The 19,497-nt window shown below is 36.3% G+C and overlaps 3 protein-coding genes across 3 annotated transcripts in view; 1 reads left to right on the top strand and 2 right to left on the bottom strand.

Annotated features, from left to right (window-relative positions):
* Positions 1–19,497, bottom strand: part of LOC307172232 (uncharacterized protein) — a 381,392-nt gene that overhangs the window by 190,106 nt on the left and 171,789 nt on the right. The window lies entirely within an intron of this gene.
* On the bottom strand, positions 445–1,456 carry LOC307173022 (free fatty acid receptor 2). Its single transcript, XM_079895823.1, has one exon. It carries the CDS (start codon positions 1,434–1,436, stop codon positions 528–530), a length of 909 nt encoding a protein of 302 aa, XP_079751949.1. The 5' UTR covers positions 1,437–1,456; the 3' UTR covers positions 445–527.
* Positions 6,950–19,497, top strand: part of nek10 (NIMA-related kinase 10) — a 19,369-nt gene continuing 6,821 nt past the window's right edge. The window contains exons 1-25 of the mRNA XM_079895684.1: positions 6,950–7,082; positions 7,591–7,680; positions 7,764–7,821; positions 7,965–8,074; positions 8,154–8,252; positions 8,338–8,422; positions 9,769–9,810; positions 9,892–9,970; positions 10,068–10,135; positions 10,487–10,566; positions 10,638–10,724; positions 11,117–11,341; positions 12,756–12,895; positions 14,043–14,104; positions 14,201–14,275; positions 14,601–14,665; positions 14,804–14,906; positions 15,049–15,177; positions 15,265–15,402; positions 16,179–16,224; positions 16,468–16,589; positions 16,658–16,760; positions 18,755–18,830; positions 18,987–19,116; positions 19,253–19,323. Of these exons, the coding sequence (XP_079751810.1) occupies positions 7,619–7,680; positions 7,764–7,821; positions 7,965–8,074; positions 8,154–8,252; positions 8,338–8,422; positions 9,769–9,810; positions 9,892–9,970; positions 10,068–10,135; positions 10,487–10,566; positions 10,638–10,724; positions 11,117–11,341; positions 12,756–12,895; positions 14,043–14,104; positions 14,201–14,275; positions 14,601–14,665; positions 14,804–14,906; positions 15,049–15,177; positions 15,265–15,402; positions 16,179–16,224; positions 16,468–16,589; positions 16,658–16,760; positions 18,755–18,830; positions 18,987–19,116; positions 19,253–19,323 (2,255 nt within the window). The 5' untranslated portion in view covers positions 6,950–7,082; positions 7,591–7,618. The remainder of the gene's footprint in view (positions 7,083–7,590; positions 7,681–7,763; positions 7,822–7,964; positions 8,075–8,153; positions 8,253–8,337; positions 8,423–9,768; positions 9,811–9,891; positions 9,971–10,067; positions 10,136–10,486; positions 10,567–10,637; positions 10,725–11,116; positions 11,342–12,755; positions 12,896–14,042; positions 14,105–14,200; positions 14,276–14,600; positions 14,666–14,803; positions 14,907–15,048; positions 15,178–15,264; positions 15,403–16,178; positions 16,225–16,467; positions 16,590–16,657; positions 16,761–18,754; positions 18,831–18,986; positions 19,117–19,252; positions 19,324–19,497) is intronic.

The raw sequence follows: 19,497 nt of genomic DNA, 5'->3' as shown, positions 1-19,497 counted from the left end.
AAACTCCAGTATCATTGTGCTCTTTTTCTTAGAAGAAACTATTTGGTCTCTTTTTATTCATTCCTTTCCTATGGGTACAGATCTACCTTAGTTGATTTGAGAAGAAACATACACTGTTTTATGCATTAAATTTATCTATGGTGTCAGTAAAAACATATATAATGTTAATGTTTGGAACTGTCTATTCATTAAAGAATCCTGAAGAAACAACGTATCACAGTTTCCACAAAAATATGAAGCAGCACAACTATAAGAAATGTTTCTTGAGCATCAAATCATCATATTAGAAGGATTTCTGAAGGATCATGTGATATATATATACGACAATATACAAACTTGGAAAACAGTTATACAAAATTTTACTGTTTAGTAAAAATATTTATTAAATAAATGTTGCGTTAGTGCGCAGAAGAGACTTACAAATCTTACAATTTCTTCACTAGTACTAGGAAGATGAAAAAGGGAAATAAACCTTGTGATTTACAAGAAGCCATGACATAATAGTGACATTCAAATGCAAAAGCTGTTCATTTTGATATAGTCTTCAGTTCAGTGTCGTCGCACTTTTTTTGCCTAAAACACCATTTCTTGAGAAAAGCGATCGTCGCGCTTTCACGGAAAGTGGAGGATGAGAAGTAGAAGACGAATGGGTCGAGGCACGTGTTGAGCGTGCTGGGCAGGAGTGTGTAGTACCTCCACGACGGGCTGTTGTTGGTGCTGAAACCCACCAGATGGGACATGTTATAGGGCAGAAAACAGAGCAAAAAGATGGTCAGCGTGCACAGCGCCATCCCAATGGCCCTTTGCTTTTTCACTTTGGCTATGTGAGGCCTGCTATACAAGATATAGATGCAGCTAACATAGCAGAAGATGCAAACTAAGAGCGGTAGCAAGTACATGACCACGAAAAACTCGAAACGAACTGGTAACAAGACCTCCTTTTGCTTATCAGTGAAGTTCTCATAGCAGACTGTTTTGGGTTCAGTGCGGTTCTCTGGCATGTGGACGATGATGAATACGATGGTGCAGTGACCGGCGCTGAACAGCCAGATGAAGACGCTGCCAACCGAGGCGTAAAGAGGCTTTCGCATGAGTCTGTATTTGAACGGAAAGGCCAGTCCTAAGTAGCGATCCACGGCTATGGCCATGAGCAACAGGGAGCTGGTGTAAATCGTGGTGAAAAAGAAGAAGGACGCGATCGAGCACAGGTTCTTGGATAAGTACCAGTGCATTCCCACGGCAGCTTCATACATCTTGAAGGGCAGAAAGAAAAGGAAGATCAAGTCGGACGCCGTCAGGTTGAAGAGAAGGATGTCATTCGGACTGGGTTTGTCACCGAGTTTCCTTACGAACGTGCACATGGCCAGGAGATTGGCCGGCAAGCCGATGAGAAACGTCACGGTGTAGACGGCTAAAATGACCCAGTTGTTTGTCATTCTGCATGTGAAAGGACTCTGAAAAGGAGCAAAAAGAGATTATATGAGAGTTAAAATGCAACATTTATAGGTACTTTTACTTAGATTATGATCTAAGTTTTGGGTCCCATTTTATTTTCTATTTATATAAATAATTTAGGTGTAGATCTGAATCAAACAAAGGCTCATTTTTATGCAGATGACACTATTTTGTACACCTCTGCTACATCATTGAAGGAAGCAATTTATCATTTACAGTCTGCCTTTAGTCAGGTACAAAAATCTCTGGTAGGATTAAAGTTGGTATTAAATGCTAAAAAAAACTAAATTAATGGTCTTTACACGTTCACATTCTCCTATGGATTTCACTATTTTAACACAAAGTGGTACTCCAATAGAGAGAGTGACTTCTTACAAATACCTAGGTATTTGGATTGATGATAAATTGTCTTTTGGGGTCCATATTGAGAGCCTTTTAAAAAAAACTCAGACCTAAGTTAGGTTTTTATTTTAGATTAAAGAAGTGCTTTCCTTATTCAGCAAGGAAAAGGTTGGTGCAGAGTTCATTCTTAAAGGAGAACTCCGGTCAATTTTAACATTGAGCTCATTTTTTTGTACATTTGGAGTGCTGAAAGATATGTATAAAAATGATGTTATTTAAGCCAGCGCAAATACCTGTGTTTACATCCTGTTTTTCGGTTGAAGTCCAAAGTAGTCGATTGCCGAGTTCACGCGCGTGATCATAGGTACTAAACCTATGCGTGTGAACTCGGCAATCGACTACTTTGGACTTCAACCGAAAAACAGGATGTAAACACAGGTATTTGCGCTAGCTTAAATAACATCATTTTTATACATATCTTTCACATCTACTGCAGTCAGATTCACCGTGTTGACTCTGAAGGAATCACTCACATTTTCTGTGCACTTGTAATGACACATCAAGGATGTTAAGAGGCTAAAAGCAGGTTTAGTACTTGCCCCATTGAAGTCAACAGGGTGCAAATTTTAAAAATAGAATAACTCGGTGTAGGCAACACCGATTTTTGTCGTTGTTCTCTGTACTGACAGCACTCCAAATGTACAAAAAAATGAGCTCAATGTTAAAATTGACCGGAGTTCTCCTTTAACAGTTTTGGATTACTGTGATTTCATTTATATGCATTCTACCTCATTTTTATAAAAAAAATTAGATGTATTATATCACTCTGCCTTACGTTTCATTACAGATGCAACAGCTAGCACTCACCACTGCACTCTGTATGAAACTGTACAATGGCCCTCCCTCTCTCTCAGAAGAAAATTCCATCTATTGATTTTTATTGCCAAAGCACTAATGGGTAAATTACCCATTTACATTTCAAATTGACTTACTTACCAAAACAGTGTTTACAGAACAAGGTCATCAAAAAAAAAAAAAAAAAAAAATTTTTTTAATTATTCCATCAACAAAAACAGAATTTGGTAAAAAAGCTTTTTCATCTTATGCACCAAATGTCTGGAATGAACTCCAAAACACCTTAAATTTAGAATCACTTCCATCTATTAATATTTTTAAAAACCTTTTAAAGTCAACTCTGACTGAACGGTGTAATTGTTTTTAACTAGGTACCCTTTAAATTATATGTTTGTATTTACTTAAGTTAAACATAATGTATTGTTTGTATATGTATAGTCTATGTATAGAGATTTGTTGTGTAGTATGTAATTTTTTTTTTGTCCTGTCTTTTTTAATGTTTTTCTTTGTAACTTTTTTGGCCGCCTATCTTGGCCAGACTCCCTGGGAGAAGAGTTACTGTAACTCAATGGGACTTTTCCTGGTTATATAAAGGTTAAATAAAATAAAATAAAAATGATTTAGCCAACACTATTGATAGAGTGGCTTAAAAAAAAAAAAAACCTTAAAAAAAAAAAGTGACTTTGAGGCATTTTTAAATGTGACCATTATTTCTACATTTTTAGGGCACTATGATCATGCACAAGAAATGCATGATCATGCACAGAAGTTGCATTACAAAAATAAATAAATAAACCATGCCCCTTGGTCTTGTTATCTAATAAAATTACTTGGATTCATTTATTTATTTATTTTCAATTTCCTGTGCAACTTCAGTGCACATTTTTCTAAAAAGTAACACTAAAGAACAGCCATAATGCCCTAAAAATATATTCAGACATGAAAGTCACACTTAAAAAAAAATGTCAGAAAGTTACTGTACTAGATAACAAAACCAAATGGCATGGTTTATTTTTATTTCATTTTTTTTTTTTTTTTTACTGTTTATTTTCACATTTTTTTCTTCTTACCATAAACAGAAAAAAAAAAAAAAATCCAATAAATGTACACTTCTTGTTTTCAATCCATATTAATACATGTTATTGCTTGTCATTCACGTCCAAAATAGTCTTTAAGGGGAGACCAGTCATTTACAAAAGTATCCAGAGTTGCATCCAGTACATTATGCCGTCTTTCGTAAGGTAACAGTGACAAGAGTTTTTCACGCCAAAGAGTTCAAGTAGGAGAGTGTTCTTTAATCCAAACATGAAGTATGGAAAGGCGAGCCTTTATTTCATTTTAATATGTACTTTTTTTAGTGCATTTCTCTAGAAGCTATGTCATTCAGACTCGTCCAAATCCATTTTTGAGAGGTATGTTTATTTGAAATAAATTGTTGTTTCAACACAAAGGAAAAGTCACTAATATGAGTCGTCTGTACTTACCACAAAAGTTTGCTTCCCTGGTCTTCTCAGATTTAGTATGATCATAGACGCCCCTTGAGAGTAGTCAGACTGAGCTCAGTTCACTGCACAGGATGATTTAAGAACAGATCTGTGTCTTTAAGATTGTAAGATTACGTGACTGTAGGTGTATTACAGCAGACACAGCTAAAGTTTAACTAAAATGCAAAACATGTATTGCATCTGAATTCAGGAAGTGTCCACTATCTAAACTCGTAGGAGTGCAAACATGCAAACCTCACAAACACGCATCATATGGTTAGATATCACAAAACACATGAAAAAAAGTTTTTGTTTTTGCATCGGAAGTATTTTGACATGAAACGTTGCTTTTTTGTCAACGCTTGTAAATGTAAAACTGTGAAAGTATAAATGTTTTGGTCTTACCAATACAATTCTCATGCCATTGACTCACTATCATGCATGACAGGATCACCATGCAGAGATAAAAATAGGCTGAACTCAGTCTGAACTTTTGACTCACTGAATGATTGCTATCAGGAAGAAAGGGATTTCCATGCAACCTTTTAATAATTTTAGCTGAATGATGTCAAAAGGGTCATACATTTTTCAGGGCCCTGGATGTTTCATATTCAAAAAGATCCATAGTGAACAGTGGTGGACAAAATCAGACACAAATATATTACTACGACAGTGGGGAACATACATTTGCGTTACTTTAACATTATGTTTTCACCTAAAGCCCCGTTTAGACCATAAATATGTATTGACATAATATTCTTTTCTAGGCCTATAAATGTAGTGCCTCTTCAGACACTTTAGTTCGTATCTTTTAACAAAACCCCCTTTATATTTCATTAAAGTGCTATTCATCCAGTATTTGTGTGATATGCATCTTTATATTAAACCTCAGTTTTTGGAATTGTGACATTTCTATATGACAATCAAGCAGATTTTGAACTTCAAATCTCATTACTGCAACACAAACAATGCCATTCTCATTACTGTAAAGTGAAATATATATATATATATATACACTACCGTTCAAAAGTTAGGGGTCAGTAAGATTTTTAATGTTTTTATTTATTTGATAAATACAAACAAAAACAGTAATATTGTGAAATTTTATTCCAATTTAAAATGACTGTTTTTTATGTGAATATACAGTAAAGTGTAATTTATTCCTGTGACCAAAGCTGAATTTTCAGCATCATTACTCCAGTCTTCAGTGTCACATGATCCTTCAGAAATCACTCTAATATGATGATTTGATGCTCAAGAAACATTTATGATTATTATCAATGTTGAAAACAGTTTTTTACAGTTTTATTTCATGATGCTTTGATGAATAGAAAGTTCAAAAGAACAGCATTTATCTGAAATCTAAAGCTTTTGTAACATTAAACACTACCGTTCAAAAGTTTGGGGTCAGTAAGAATTTTAATTTTATTTTTGGGGGAAAGAAATAAAATAAATCAATACTTTTATTCATCAAGGATGAGTTAAACTGGTCAAAAGTTACAGTAAAGACATTTATAATGTTAGAAAATATTCTATTTTAAATAAATGCTATTCTTTTAAACACTATTCGTCAAAGAATTTTGAAAAAAAAATTGTACACAACTGTTTTCAACATTGATAATAATCATAAATGTTTCTTGAGCATCAGATCATCATATTAGAGTGATTTCTGAAGGATCATGTGACACTGAAGACTGGAGTAATTATGCTGAAAATACAGCTTTGATTACAGGAATAAATTACACTTTAAAATATATTAAAATAGAAAACAGTCATTTTAAATGATCATAATAATCTTACAGACCCCAAACTTTTGAACGGTAGTGTATTATTCAAATAAAAAGAATGATACATCATGGTAGCATTTTTTTGTTGTCCTTGTTTGAATTTATGTTGGCCATAAAATCCTCATATATCTATTTTATATTTATATTCAAATATTCTGCATCTTTAAACACAAAATAAACAGCCAAAGTTAACAATGTGTTTGTGACTATGTGCACATTTCAAGGCGCATGTTAGACGGCAAAAAAAAGATGATTTCTTGAAATATGATTTTCAAAGCTTGTCCAAAAATCTCAGGATGAGATTCTTATTAACTGCACACAGTTTTCACATCTCTAGTAATAGTTTGCACTCTGAGGTCTATTTTCTCACTGTTTTCTGCTATATTATTCAAATGTGACACTAAACTTCGGCTCAAATCGATGAAAGCACAATAAATGTCAGTGTACAGAGTTGCTCATAAGAACAGACTGTAAATTGTGGCACCACTTTATGCAAAACTGTTTTTATGAACAGTTTCGTAATCGTGAAAGAGGCCCAGTGTGTTAGATGAGTATTGTGAACTGACAATTGCCAAACACAAAACATTGTTGGTGTATGTGAAAATATTTGTATTTTTTTAATCTTATCAATATTTTCTTTATGAGTTCTCACTGATAGCTATATATTCATTTATATCATCATTAATTGTAATATGTTGCATTATTATTCATTTATAATAATGTGTGAACTTCTGTATTTTTCTTTTAGGCACTAGTTGAACTGCTTGTGTGTCATTTTCATAGACAGCGTCTTTGGTTTTATATTAGATTTATTTTGTTTTTTCAATCAATTTTTACATTTTATTCTCGGTTTTTTAATGTAATAATGCCATTTTATTGCAACGCTTGTTGTGACTTTTGTTTGTGTGTGATAATGTCCCAAGAAAGATCGGTGGAAAAAGCGAAACTCGAGCTCATCATCCTTGCGCGTGTGTTTGACTAGTAACCTTGGTAACCGAGAACGCCTCAACATCGCGTCGTCTCATTGGTTGCTGTGTGTGTCTTCACATTCCTGATTCGAGCTTCTGTGTGTTGTCTTCTCGAAATACATACCTAGAGAAATATATGACGACCTTCAACTATGCGATTAAACTACCCTTAATATTCCTGATCCACACAGGTGAGAAAATACATCCAGCATGATATAAAACCGTTAAATTTCGTTCAGTCAGTGGCTTAATAAAGTATTTGGACACCTGAGTCACACTTTAGCGAAATGTCTTGTTTATGCTTTTGATAAAATTCAAACACAACTGGCATTTATTTTAAATAAAGATATCATATGGACACTTTTCAAGTAGAATATATATATATATATATATATATATATATATATATATATATATATATATATATATATATATATATATATATATATATATAAAAGCTTAGAAGTCTGTTTGTTGTAGTCCAAGCGATTTCTTTCAAAGCAAATAACGTTATCTCCCTTTGCTTTGAACTTTGAGCGTTGTAACTTTGCAGTCTCAGATGTTGTTTATGCTCAAACAGCAACATTACACACTAACTAAAGTTAAAAAAGTGAAATCATAATCAACCACCCCTTTAAAATGGCCTTTTAAACATAATCTAAGTATTTATCATGCTTTTCTCGTCTGACTGGGCTGCAGACATGAGAGTAATCAAGATTGTGCCAACATGCCTCTCCAAGACAGAAAGTCTAGAGGACCAAACAGATCACATGCCAAACCTAAAGACAAGTAAGCCATCACCGAAACTTTTACTGATGAGAATTTAGTTTTTCTGCTGATATTTATAAATGTCTTTTTAAAATAATTTTTAGGGAGCTTCTTGATCTCAAGAGACTTTTATCACTGATCAGAGCTCCAGTATCCAAACAGGTAACATTTACATTTTTACATAAAGAATCACAAAATGTTAAACTCGTTGCCAATTCAATTCAAAATCAGCAATTTGATTCTCAGTTAAATTCTGAATTGATGTGAGTTTGGTTTCTCAGTATCATCTCTGCTCCCCATCTCAGGTTTCATCTTTGAGTCAATCCAAGGGACGGAAGTCTCAGAACTCCTCGAATGTTCCTGACCACCGGAAAAATGGCACAAACGATGAAGCGTCTGAGCTGGATAACTTTAGGTGCACAGTTTCCCATGTTATTTGGTCATTTTGCTCTTATTCAGTTGCATTTTGTAACCAATTTGCATGTCGTTACCAGTGTGATTTACAGAAACCAGAGATGTTTTAGCGACCATCCACATCACACACTGTTCCTGGACATCTTCACTGCCTTGATCAATAACAGACTCGGTTGTAGGTCTGTATTCATGAGTATGATGCTGTAGTAGATGCTGCTGATGTGTGGTTATGGATTACTGTAGACTAGTCTTATTTGTTTTCAGCGACTGGCTGGAAAAATCCTCCTCAGACAGTGTTTTAAGAGTTCTGAACTGCTTGAGATTGTTGATCAGGGATCCTCTTCACCAGGTGAGATCTAAAATCTCTGTTTAATATAAAAATGTATTAGAGTCGTGTCAACTCAACCAGAGGTCCCTGGCTTTTTTTTTCTATGCAATTGTTTTGATGGTGGGAAACAAGATATATTTCTAGTTTCAACAATATATATTCTTTTGACATTCAATAAGCATCAGCTGTATAAGTGTGACTCACATTTGGTTTTTGACCATTGAAAATGTTGGAATTCAACAATTTCAAAATGGACCCACATTGAGATACCCATATCTATGGGATTAAACCATATAGGGCCTTGAAAATAAATATATTAAAAGAAAATTTTATTAATAACCAGAATCTAAAATTATATTGAGATATCTTTTTGAGTTACAGGCACGCAAACATTGGAAAAACAATATCTATGGCACTCAGACAGGTATGTTCTATGCAATAGTTTTGATTAAAAAAATACGAAATATGACAAAAAACATTTTGAATGGTTTTTGACCATTCAAAATGTGGACAATTTAACAATTTACTCTTAGGGCAATATTGAGATCCCAATATCTCGGGAATTAGTTTTTTCCGACAAGTATCATGATTAAATGGTATATATATTAGTTTCTAAAATGTATAAGAAAATTACAAATAAAAAACATACCACTCTGCAAGGTCCGTGCATGAAATCCGTTCTGGACGATCCACTTGTTTGTTAACATTCTTAAGTCTGAATCAGGTTTTAATTGGTTTAAAATTGATGGCATCCTTAATATTTACATCTGAGTACTAGAGCTTGTGGTTATAAGGGGGTGTGACATTTTCCGAATGCGCCAAGCGCTGCCAATCACAACACACTGGGCCAGCTAACCAATCACAGCACATTTCATATTTCAGAAGGAGGGGCTTCACTAACGACGCGTTTGGGCCAAACTGGGGAAAGAGGTGCTGTAATAATGTAAAATATGTAAAGAATAATGTATTCAAGCATGAAAGCATATTCTAGTACACCCAAAAAACTAAATCAAGACATTGTAAAAGGGCATAATAGGACCTCTTTAAGTCATTTTCACCCACCTGTAATTTGGCTTCAAACCTCTACAAAATAGTGGATTCCTTAATAAATATTCATCCATGAAAATTAATATTTTGGCTTTCATCACTAGTTATGTTTGTCTTTCTTTGATTTTTTTAACAAAATCAAAAATTTGAGCCAGGGAAGTTTCTGAAATTTGGTTGATTTGACACGGAATAACTCTATTATTATTTTACTTTATACATTTATATTATATAGACTTATAGCCAGTGCTATTGACACCTGGGTGCAAATAGTGATTTCAAAATAAAAACATTGCTGTATATATTTCTGTTTCCTCTTATAGAAAGTCTTCTTTGAACTGAAAGGTGCTGGGCAGCTCGCTAAGGTAAAGACATTTGCTATGTTCAAATGCAGAAATGCACAGCAGAATGTGGAAATTGATTGTCTCTCATTGGATGTTTTTCAGCACATGGAGTCGGTTGCCACTGTGTATCTAGAATGCAGAGAACAGACGTTGGAAATTGAGCAGCTGGTTACAATGACATGTGAGACAGACATGCTACAGTATGTACAGCTTGGAAACGAGCCGCAAGAATAATTATCGGTTTGCTAAGCTTGTTTCCCACATCATTTGCTCTGCAGATATGTTTCAGAAGTTGTCTTCTGTTGAGGAACAAAGACAGTGGATTATTCATTGCGGTGCACATAAGGTATGTGTCTCTCAGATATAGGCATCACGGGTAGTGCTCTTTCTCGGTTTACATCCTATCTCACTGATAGACAATAATTCATTGCTTTCCATAACTTCAAATCTTCCACTTGTTCTCTCTCTCAAGGTGTCCCTCAAGGCTCTGTTCTAGGACCTCTTCTTTTCAATATTTATGTGTTAACTATTAGTCATATTATCCATGTTTGAACCTGTTTCCTTCGCTTCTGCTCTTCCCCTTGACTCATTAAATGCCTGTATTGCTGACATCAAAATCTGGTTCATAATCTGCATAACAACTTTCTGAAATGTAATAATGCTAAAACTGAGGTTATTGTCCCTCTTTTTTGCACAGACCCTCGTGAAGCTGCTCTCAACGCGGGACAGTAGTGTAGTATTAGGAGCTCTCCTGGCTCTCACCTCACTCGCTGAAAGGTACTTGTATATCAGGAGTAAAAATTACATTAGCACAATGAGTTTAACCAATAATCCCACTTCTCATTTAGTCAAGAATGCAAAGAGAAGATCGGAGAGCTGTCTGTTGTGGAGCATATTCTAGTTGTATTACAAGAATATGACATGTTATCGAAAAGGTAAGTAGAGGATCGTTTTGACAACTTGTGTTTAATTTATATTTTGCAGTTTTTCTGTGTGCTGAGGAATGTTGTTTGCTGTTTTGATTGCATGAGCATTCCTGCAATTAATTTGTGACTGTTGATACTTTTATTTACCTTTATGTAATTATTGCTATTTGCACATTACTTCTCGCAGTTGATTGGTTTGATTTTAAACCACAGTCTAGCCTTTGGATATGTTACATTTGTAAAAAGTGTTATTGGAAATACATGAAGCAGTAACTGCTGTTTTTCAGACGTACTTATGAGGAATAAAAATGTAGATTAAAAGTGCTCTGTAAATAAAGGTGACTTGACTTGACTTCAGTGGGCCTTTAATTAATTTCTCCATGTGTGCATGATCCTCTCAGGTTGAGCGCGGAGCTGCTGAGGTTGCTTTGCTCTGTGCAGTGCATCAGGGAGCAGGTCCGTCAGTGTGACGGGGTGCCGGTGCTGCTCAGTCTCCTGCACTCGGAGCACGTGAAGCTGTTGAGGAGCTCGGTCTGGGTGCTCGTGCAGCTGTGCCAGGACCCCGACACCAGCGCTGAGATCCGGGCGTGGGGCGGCGTGCAACAGCTCCTGCGCATCTTACACGGGTGGGTCTCAATGCACACGGTTGGTTGAGCTCAAGCGGCAACCTCCCTGTCTCTCTTTTGAAACCCACACGGAAGTGACTTAAACTGCTGTTTAATAGACTGGCCGCTAGAGACCGCCTGCAGAAGAGAGTCAATCCCATAGACCCGCATGTTAAAATGCCCAACTTTACAGCACAAAATGTGTTTACAGCCTGGTGCAAAAAGTGGTTTTGGTCTATATAGCTAATTTTGCCCTTCATGACGACTGTGAGGAGGGTGAATTTTTTTTTCATAACTCATCCGTTTATATTATAATAAGCCTTAAAGTTCTGCATAATTAAGGGCGTGGCCACTTGAGTGACATGTGGATTGCCGCTGATATCACTACTAGCCGTTTGTCTGCTGTCTGTTAGCGTCACGTCACCTCAGCTAATCCGCCTCGCAGCCCAGTTTCGTTTATCTGGGAGTGACTCATGGCCAAGATGGCGACGGCCGGCTCCGCCCACTTTGGGCTTCAAAAATGCTCTTCAGAAACACTACGGGTGACGTCACGGACTCTACGTCCATATTTATTTTTACAGTCTATGGTTGAGCTTTAAATGCACTTTAAAGGAGTAGTTCACACAGATGTTCATGTCTTTCTTTAGTCAAAAAGAAATGAAAACATTCCTGGATTTATCTCCATATAGTGAACTTCAATGGGGTCCAACGGTTTGAAGGTCCAAATGTCAGTTTCAGTGCAGCTTCAAAGGCTCTACACGATCCCAGCCGAGGAATAAAGGTCTTATCTGGCCAAACCATCGGTCATTTATATACCTTTTAACCACGAATGCTTGTCTTGCACGACCACGACTTCACGCATTACGTAATCACATTGGAAAGGTCAGGCGGTAAATGTAGGGTAGGGCGAAAAAATCCATCGCATTTTCTCCTCCAACTTCAAAATAGTTCTACATCGCTGTTTTACCTTTTATTTTAAATGGTTTTTGACTTTGTCTTTGCACGTTCGATTTGTAAACACTGGGTCGGTACTTCCGCCTACATCACGCGTGACCTTTCAACATGATTACGTAATGCGTGGCGCATCACAAAGTGCAAGACGAGCATTTGTGGTTAAAAAGTATATAAAAGTTTATTTTTTTAGAAAATGACAGATGGTTTGGCTAGATAAGACCCTTATTCCTCGACTGGGATCGTGTCGAGACTTTGAAGCTGCACTGAAACTGCAATTTGGACCTTCAAACTGTTGGACCCCATTGAAGTCCATTATATGGAGAAAAATCCTGGAATGTTTTCCTCAAAAACCTTAATTGCTTTTTGACTGAAGAAAGAAAGACATGAGCATCTTGGATGACGTGGGGATGAGTAAATTATCAGGAAATTTTTATTCTGAAGTGAACTAATCCTTTAAGTCATGCAAAACTTTTTGTTCCAGAGAGCGAGTGTATGTGTCTGATCGCTCCACCATTGACACGCTGTCCAGCGCCAACGCATCAGGCCGGATTCACAGGCATCATGTGTCAGCGCAGGTGAGCCCTCGAGAGACCGCGGAGAACACCATCAATCTGCAGGCAGGTGAGGATGCACACACAAGTCAATTGTTTCGTAGTGCTTACTTTTGGTCATGTGATTATGTGACAATTAAATAATATACATGCCTTTATGGAAGCTTGTTTCTGCCACGTAATAAAAAAATTAAAAAGGTGATTGCGACTGATTCTGATTTTTTTTTTCAGAAGGCAGAATTGTGCGAAAAAAGTCGGCTCTTTATAACTCTATAACTCTATAACTTGATAACTCGCAATTGCGAGTTTATATCTCACAATTCTTGGAGGGAAAATGCCAGAATTTGATGTAAACTCAGAAAAAAAGGTCAGAATTGTGAGATTAAAAAGTCACAATTACCCTTTTTAAAAATGTTTATTCCATGGCTGAAACAACCTTCCATAGATCTTAGACTATATAAGAAGGTATAAAATATGCATCATAAAAAAATTTAGATGTATGCATCATAAAGCTGAATAAATAAGCTTTCCATTGACATATGGTTTGTTAGGATATGACAATATTTGGTCGAGATACAACTATTGTAAATCTGGAATCTGAGGGTGCAAAAAAATCAAAACATTGAGAAAATCTCCTTTAAAGTTGTTCATTTATGTTGGCGATTGTGCTGCATTCACTCACAAAAATACATGTTTTATATATTTACGGTAGAAAATTTACTAAATATCTTCATGGAACATGATCTTTACTTAATATCCTAATGATTTTTGGCATAAAAGAAAAATCCATAATTTTGTCCCATACAATGTATTGTTGGCTATTGCCACAGATATACCTGTGCGACTCGAGACTGGTGACGTGATCCAGGGTCACATATGACATCCTAAAATACATGCAGCAAATGATTAAACATCATGTAGATGCACAGAGATGCATGAGATGCACAGTTTGCATCACTTGATGTAATGCATCTTCACTATGATGCCTCTGTAATGGAAAATATAATGACAAGTGCATGCATCCATAAAAAATTAAGAATTGTCAGGTTTGATTTCATGGTGACTTTAACAAAATACTGTAACAAATAAAATGAAATGAATTGCTCACTATTAGTTAACGTCAACTAATGAGACCTATTGTAAAGTGTTGCCAGTACATTCGGCATTGCCTTGAACTTTACCATTTAACGAAAGCACGGACTCATCCCTGTTCCCAGCATGCTGTGCGGCGATCACCGAGCTTGTTTTGGATGATACGACAGCAAATAACGTGGTTCAGGTAGTCCACTTGTCAGATGCTTCTCTCGTGAATTAAAGACATCAGTGTGCATTCATCTCATAATTATATCCTCTGCATGCATCCATTCTGTTTCAGGAGAACGGTGTGTACATAATTGGCAAATTGATTTTGCCACAAAGCTTTAAAGAAGCTCCAGCAAAATCTCTACAGGTATGTCAGACTAATGAATAAACTCACATTTCATATGAAATATACTGTATTACTATATTAAGAATTTATTATTATTATTATTATTATTACTGCTACTAGTACTAATACTAATAATAAAAATAATAAATGTGTGTATATAAATATAAAGGCTGCAGAAACTGCTCACTTTTAATTTTTTTATGAATGTACAATACAACATGCGAAGATGGATTATGGTTCTTACTTCCTTAAAGCATCTTTTAATTGCAGCGTTACATTTGCAACTTAAAATGTTCTCTTAATTTCCCATAAGTATGATAATAATGTTGCTCCTTATTTTCTGAAGTGTTATGCTTTCAGGGCCTTACGATTCCTTTTTAGTATGGAACGCAATAGACATCACTTTAAAAGGTATTTTATTTTTAATGTATTTATTTTGTGGAAATGTATTAGATTTATCTTGTTTATTTGATTTATTTTAAGAAATTATTCAATTTATAATTTTTTTTCCTTTTTTTTTCTAAATGAAATGCTGTTTGTTTGTTCCAGACTGTTTTCTCCAGAGTTGTTTGAGATGTTTATCGATGTTGGGCACTATGTGAGAGACATTACTGCGTATGAACCACTGCAGGAGAAAATCGCACTCTTAACGGTAAGAGACTGAAGATTGTCTTCATCAAAGAATTACTCTGACATTCTGTAAAGCAATGAAATAAATGGAAGCATTTGCGCTAAAATAATCAAAACTCTCTTATATTTTCTCTCTGGCATGTTATGACTGTGTGTATGTGTAGGAGGAGGAGTTAGATGTTCTCAGGGAAAGCATCGAGACGGTGAACCAGAACCGACCTCCTTTGAGAGTGATCAATGGTTATGCGGTTTTGGACCATCTGGGCAGCGGCGCCTTTGGCAGCGTCTTTAAGGTGAACGTGATCTGTGCTGCTTATGTGTACTTTGTTAGTTACTAGTTAAACTGAGCCGTTCACAGGTGTTTCTGCTCCCACTCAAAGGTCCGTAAGCAGAGCGGACAGAACGTTCTGGCACTGAAGGAGGTCAACTTTCACAATCCGGCCTTCGGCAAGGACAAGCGATCCAGAGACAGCAGCGTTGATAAGATCGTGTCTGAGCTGACCATCATTAAAGAACAGGTGAATAATGCATTCTCAGAACAGGTTTTCCTGCTTAAATGTTGATTATTTTCCTCATATTCTCCATTGTTGCGGCTCCTCTCTTCCCAGTCTGTCAGTAACGCTCTGTTTAGTTCCAGTCTCTATGAAGCCCCTCCTTCTGAAAAGCACACTGTGCTCTGATTGGTCGGCTGCATCAGTGTGTTGTGATTGGTCGAGCGCTTCGAGTGTGTTTGGGAAATGTGCCGCCCCTTACCATAACCGCCAGTTTAACACACTACTAACTAACTCAACCAGGCCCCGCCCCTTTATTCTGCGTATTAATTATTTAAATGAGGAATATTGTGACGTGTTCGTCCCCGGAAGAAACTCAAGACTACAATGGAGGCGTTTCAGGGAGTTCAGAAACACTGATATAGAGAATAACTGGAGCTTTGCATAAAAGTCAAATAAACTTTATTTTTAGAACATTAAAATTTGCTTGCTCTGTAAAAGTGTTTTCATGACACTGCCTTCCCCTCTCTTTTTTTAATTCTCAACAAGTAGTTATCTATAATTTCCACAGACTTTAATTAAAAACAATTGTGTTTAAAGGATGATTAGGATTATAGCATTACTGCATTTTTACATCATTTAAATGTGATTTATTGTCATGTAAACAATGACACAATTAAAACAAATTTCATTAGGCAAAATATAACTCCTTGTATTAATCTTTTGACATTAGAGTGAAATGTGACCCTGATATTCTCACAGGAAACGGAAAGCTGTCATTTGTCATTCTTAATTTGTTTCAGATGTGTCATCCAAACATTGTAAAATACTTCAAAACATTTTTAGAAGGTACGTACTCTTCTGTCACACACACACACACACACACATATATATATATATATATATATATATATATAAATTGTATTATACTTATGATATGCATGTAATGAATTTAATCTGTACAATGCTATGCATATGCTTTGGGGACCAAAAGTCTGAGACGCAGAATTTTGGACCCCAAAGCATATGTGTATTATACAGTATATACATATATATATATAATATTTACAAGTGTTTTTGTCCTGGTCTCAGCTGATAAACTCTACATCGTGATGGAGCTGATAGAAGGAGCTCCGCTTGCTGAACATTTCAACTCTCTGAAAGAGAAACGGCAGACGTTCACCGAGGAGAGAGTCTGGAACATATTCATACAGGTGATGAGGAAATATGAGGAAATATGAAATAAAAATGATCAATTATGCTCATACTGAAGCTTCCATAGATCTGTCTGGCTTTGAGATACTTACACAAGGAGAAGCGGATCATCCACCGAGATCTCACACCCAATAACATCATGCTCGGAGAGAGAGATAAAGTCACTATAAGTGAGTTGATTTGAACTTTGACCTGTCCAGAGCATTATATGGGGAAATACACACAGATATACACTGCCGTTCAAAAGTTTGGGAACGGTAAGATTTTTTTATGTTTTTAAAATAAGTCTCTTCTGCTCACCAATGCTGTATTCATTTGATAAAAAAACAAAAAACAAAAAAACATTAATATTGTGAAATATTATTACAATTTAAAATAACTGTTTTCTGTTTTAATATATTTTACAATGTAATTTATTCCTGAGATCAAAGCTGAATGTTCAGCATCATTACTCCAGTCTTCAGTGTCACATGATCCTTCAGAAATCACTCTAATATGATGATTTGATGCTCAGGAAACATTTTTGAATATTATCAATGTTAAAAAACAGTTGTGTAAAAAATGTTCAGGATTCTTTGATGAATAGAGTTCAAAAGAACAGCATTTATTTGAAATAGAATCTTTTGTAACATTATACATGTATTTACTGTAACTTTTGATCAATTCAATGCATCCTTGCTGAATAAACATATTCATTTATTAAAAACAAATATATATAAAAAAATCGTACTGACCCCAAACTTTTGAATGGTAGTGTATAATGTTACAAAATATTTATATTTCAGAAAAAACGCTGTTTTTTATTTTATTTACACAACTGTTTTCAGCATTGATAATAATCATAAATGTTTCTTTAGCAGCAAATCCTCATATTAGAGTGATTTCTGAAGGATCATGTGACACTGAAGACTGGAGTAATGATGCTGAAAATTCAGCTTTAATCACAAGAATAAATTACATTGTAAAATAGAAAGCAGTTATTTTAAATTGTAATAATATTTCACAATATTAAGTTTTTTTTTTTTTTTTTATCAAATGAATACAGCCTTGGTGAGCAGAAGAGACTTCTTTTAAAAACATAAAAAAATCTTACGATCCCAAACTTTTGAATGGCTATATATATATACAGTACACACACACACACACACACACACACACACACACACACACACACACACACACACACACACACACACACACAAGGAGTGTATGGGCCCTATTTTAACGATCTGAAACGCAAGTATCAAATATGAAACGCAAGTAACTTTGTGGGCGGGTCTCGGGGGCTGTTGCTATTATACCGGCGGGATAAATGACTCTTGCGCCCGACGCAAATCTAAAATGTGTTGGTCTGAAGTCGCTTCATTACTCATAGGTGTGGTTTGGGCATAACGTGAAATAAACCAATCAGAGCGACATCTCACATTCCCTTTAAGAGCAGGCGCGCTTGTTCCATGGCGGATTGCTATTATAACGGCGGATTTGCAGGAGCGGTTCACAGCCGAGGAGACCGACGTTCCCATCAGGGCCGTAAAACACAGAGAAGTGACATTGGGGATGGAGAAACTCACCCAAATTAGCTTAGCTTAAACGGGTGTATAATAATTTGGGTAAATGTGTAAGCTAGATTTATGCCTATTTTTCACATCTTCATGGACACCACAATGATTTCCCTCGTGTGGTAATATTTTTCCTTGTAATTATGTATGATTAGCAAAAATGAAAACTGCTGCTTCTGTGTAAATGAGATAAGCAGAGTGTGTGTGCGTTGTGCACACGCTACATTGATTATGGCCAAGCATGCGCCCTTAAAATAGCATCTGAATAACATGCGCAACGCGCCACTGACTTTAGACGAGGTTTCTCCTGGTCAGTGGCGGAATTGTTTTCTGAAACTGCAAAATAGCACCAGGGAACGTTTGCGCCGGAACACGCCTCTTCTTTTCCCTGAACCGCCCCCGGGAGCGCAAGTTCATTCCCTAATTTACCGACATGCGTCTGTGGAGGGAAAAGTCCGCTGTGCGTCGGGTGCAAAATAGGAATGAAACATGCGTCGTGTACAAAGTCAGTTGCGCTGGGTGCAAGATAGGGCCCTTAGTGTGTGTGTGTGTGTGTGTGTTTAGGCAAGTTGTACACATAATAACCAATCTAATGTGTTTTCCAGCTGACTTTGGTCTTGCTAAACAGAAGCAGGAGAACAGTAAGCTGACGTCAGTGGTCGGGACTATACTGTACTGCTGGTACTGGAATCCTCTGTTTACAGTTCTCAAATCCCTGCTGTGACCAGGTCAACATTTGATGGAGTTTGAGGTGATGCATACTTTCTGTTTTGTGTGTGTGTGTGTGTGTGTGTGTGTGTGTGTGTGTGTGTGTGTCTGTCTGTGTGTGTGTGTTAGTCCTGAGATCGTGAAGAGCGAGCCGTACGGTGAGAAAGCAGACGTCTGGGCCGCGGGATGCGTCCTCTATCAGACGGTCACTCTCACGCCTCCGTTCTACAGTGCGAACATGCTCTCCCTCGCTACCAAGGTGTGTGTTTCGCCACATAGTGAAGAAATCAATCCGAAAAATGCATTGTAAAAGAATTCAGACATTTTAAAAGAACTTCCAGAGACTTGTCAGGTTGTTCAGAACTGATCGTCCTCCGTGTTCTTCATGTGTTCAGATCGTGGAAGCGGTCTATGATCCAGTGGAAGACAAAACCGTCTCTGAGAGACTGACTGACATGATTAAATGGTACGATTCTCTTTCAGATCCTCGCTCTCTGGAGAAACAGTAATTATGACGTGTGTTCAAGTCAAATATATACACGTCATAGTTAAGTAGTCTATTCTGCTCACCAAGGCTGTATTTCTTTGATCAAAATACAGTAAAAACATTAATATTGTGAAATAATATTACAATTTAAAA

Source organism: Squalius cephalus (assembly GCF_949319135.1).
Source record: "Squalius cephalus genome assembly, chromosome: 15".
Classification (NCBI taxonomy): domain Eukaryota; kingdom Metazoa; phylum Chordata; class Actinopteri; order Cypriniformes; family Leuciscidae; genus Squalius; species Squalius cephalus.
The sequence above is the reverse complement of the archived record's forward strand: the minus strand, read 5'-3'. Positions and strand labels throughout refer to the sequence as shown.

Bases quoted from the DNA above. Each gene is read 5' to 3' on its own strand.
- LOC307173022 (XM_079895823.1), bottom strand. From the start codon at position 1,436: ATGACAAACAACTGGGTCATTTTAGCCGTCTACACCGTGACGTTTCTC.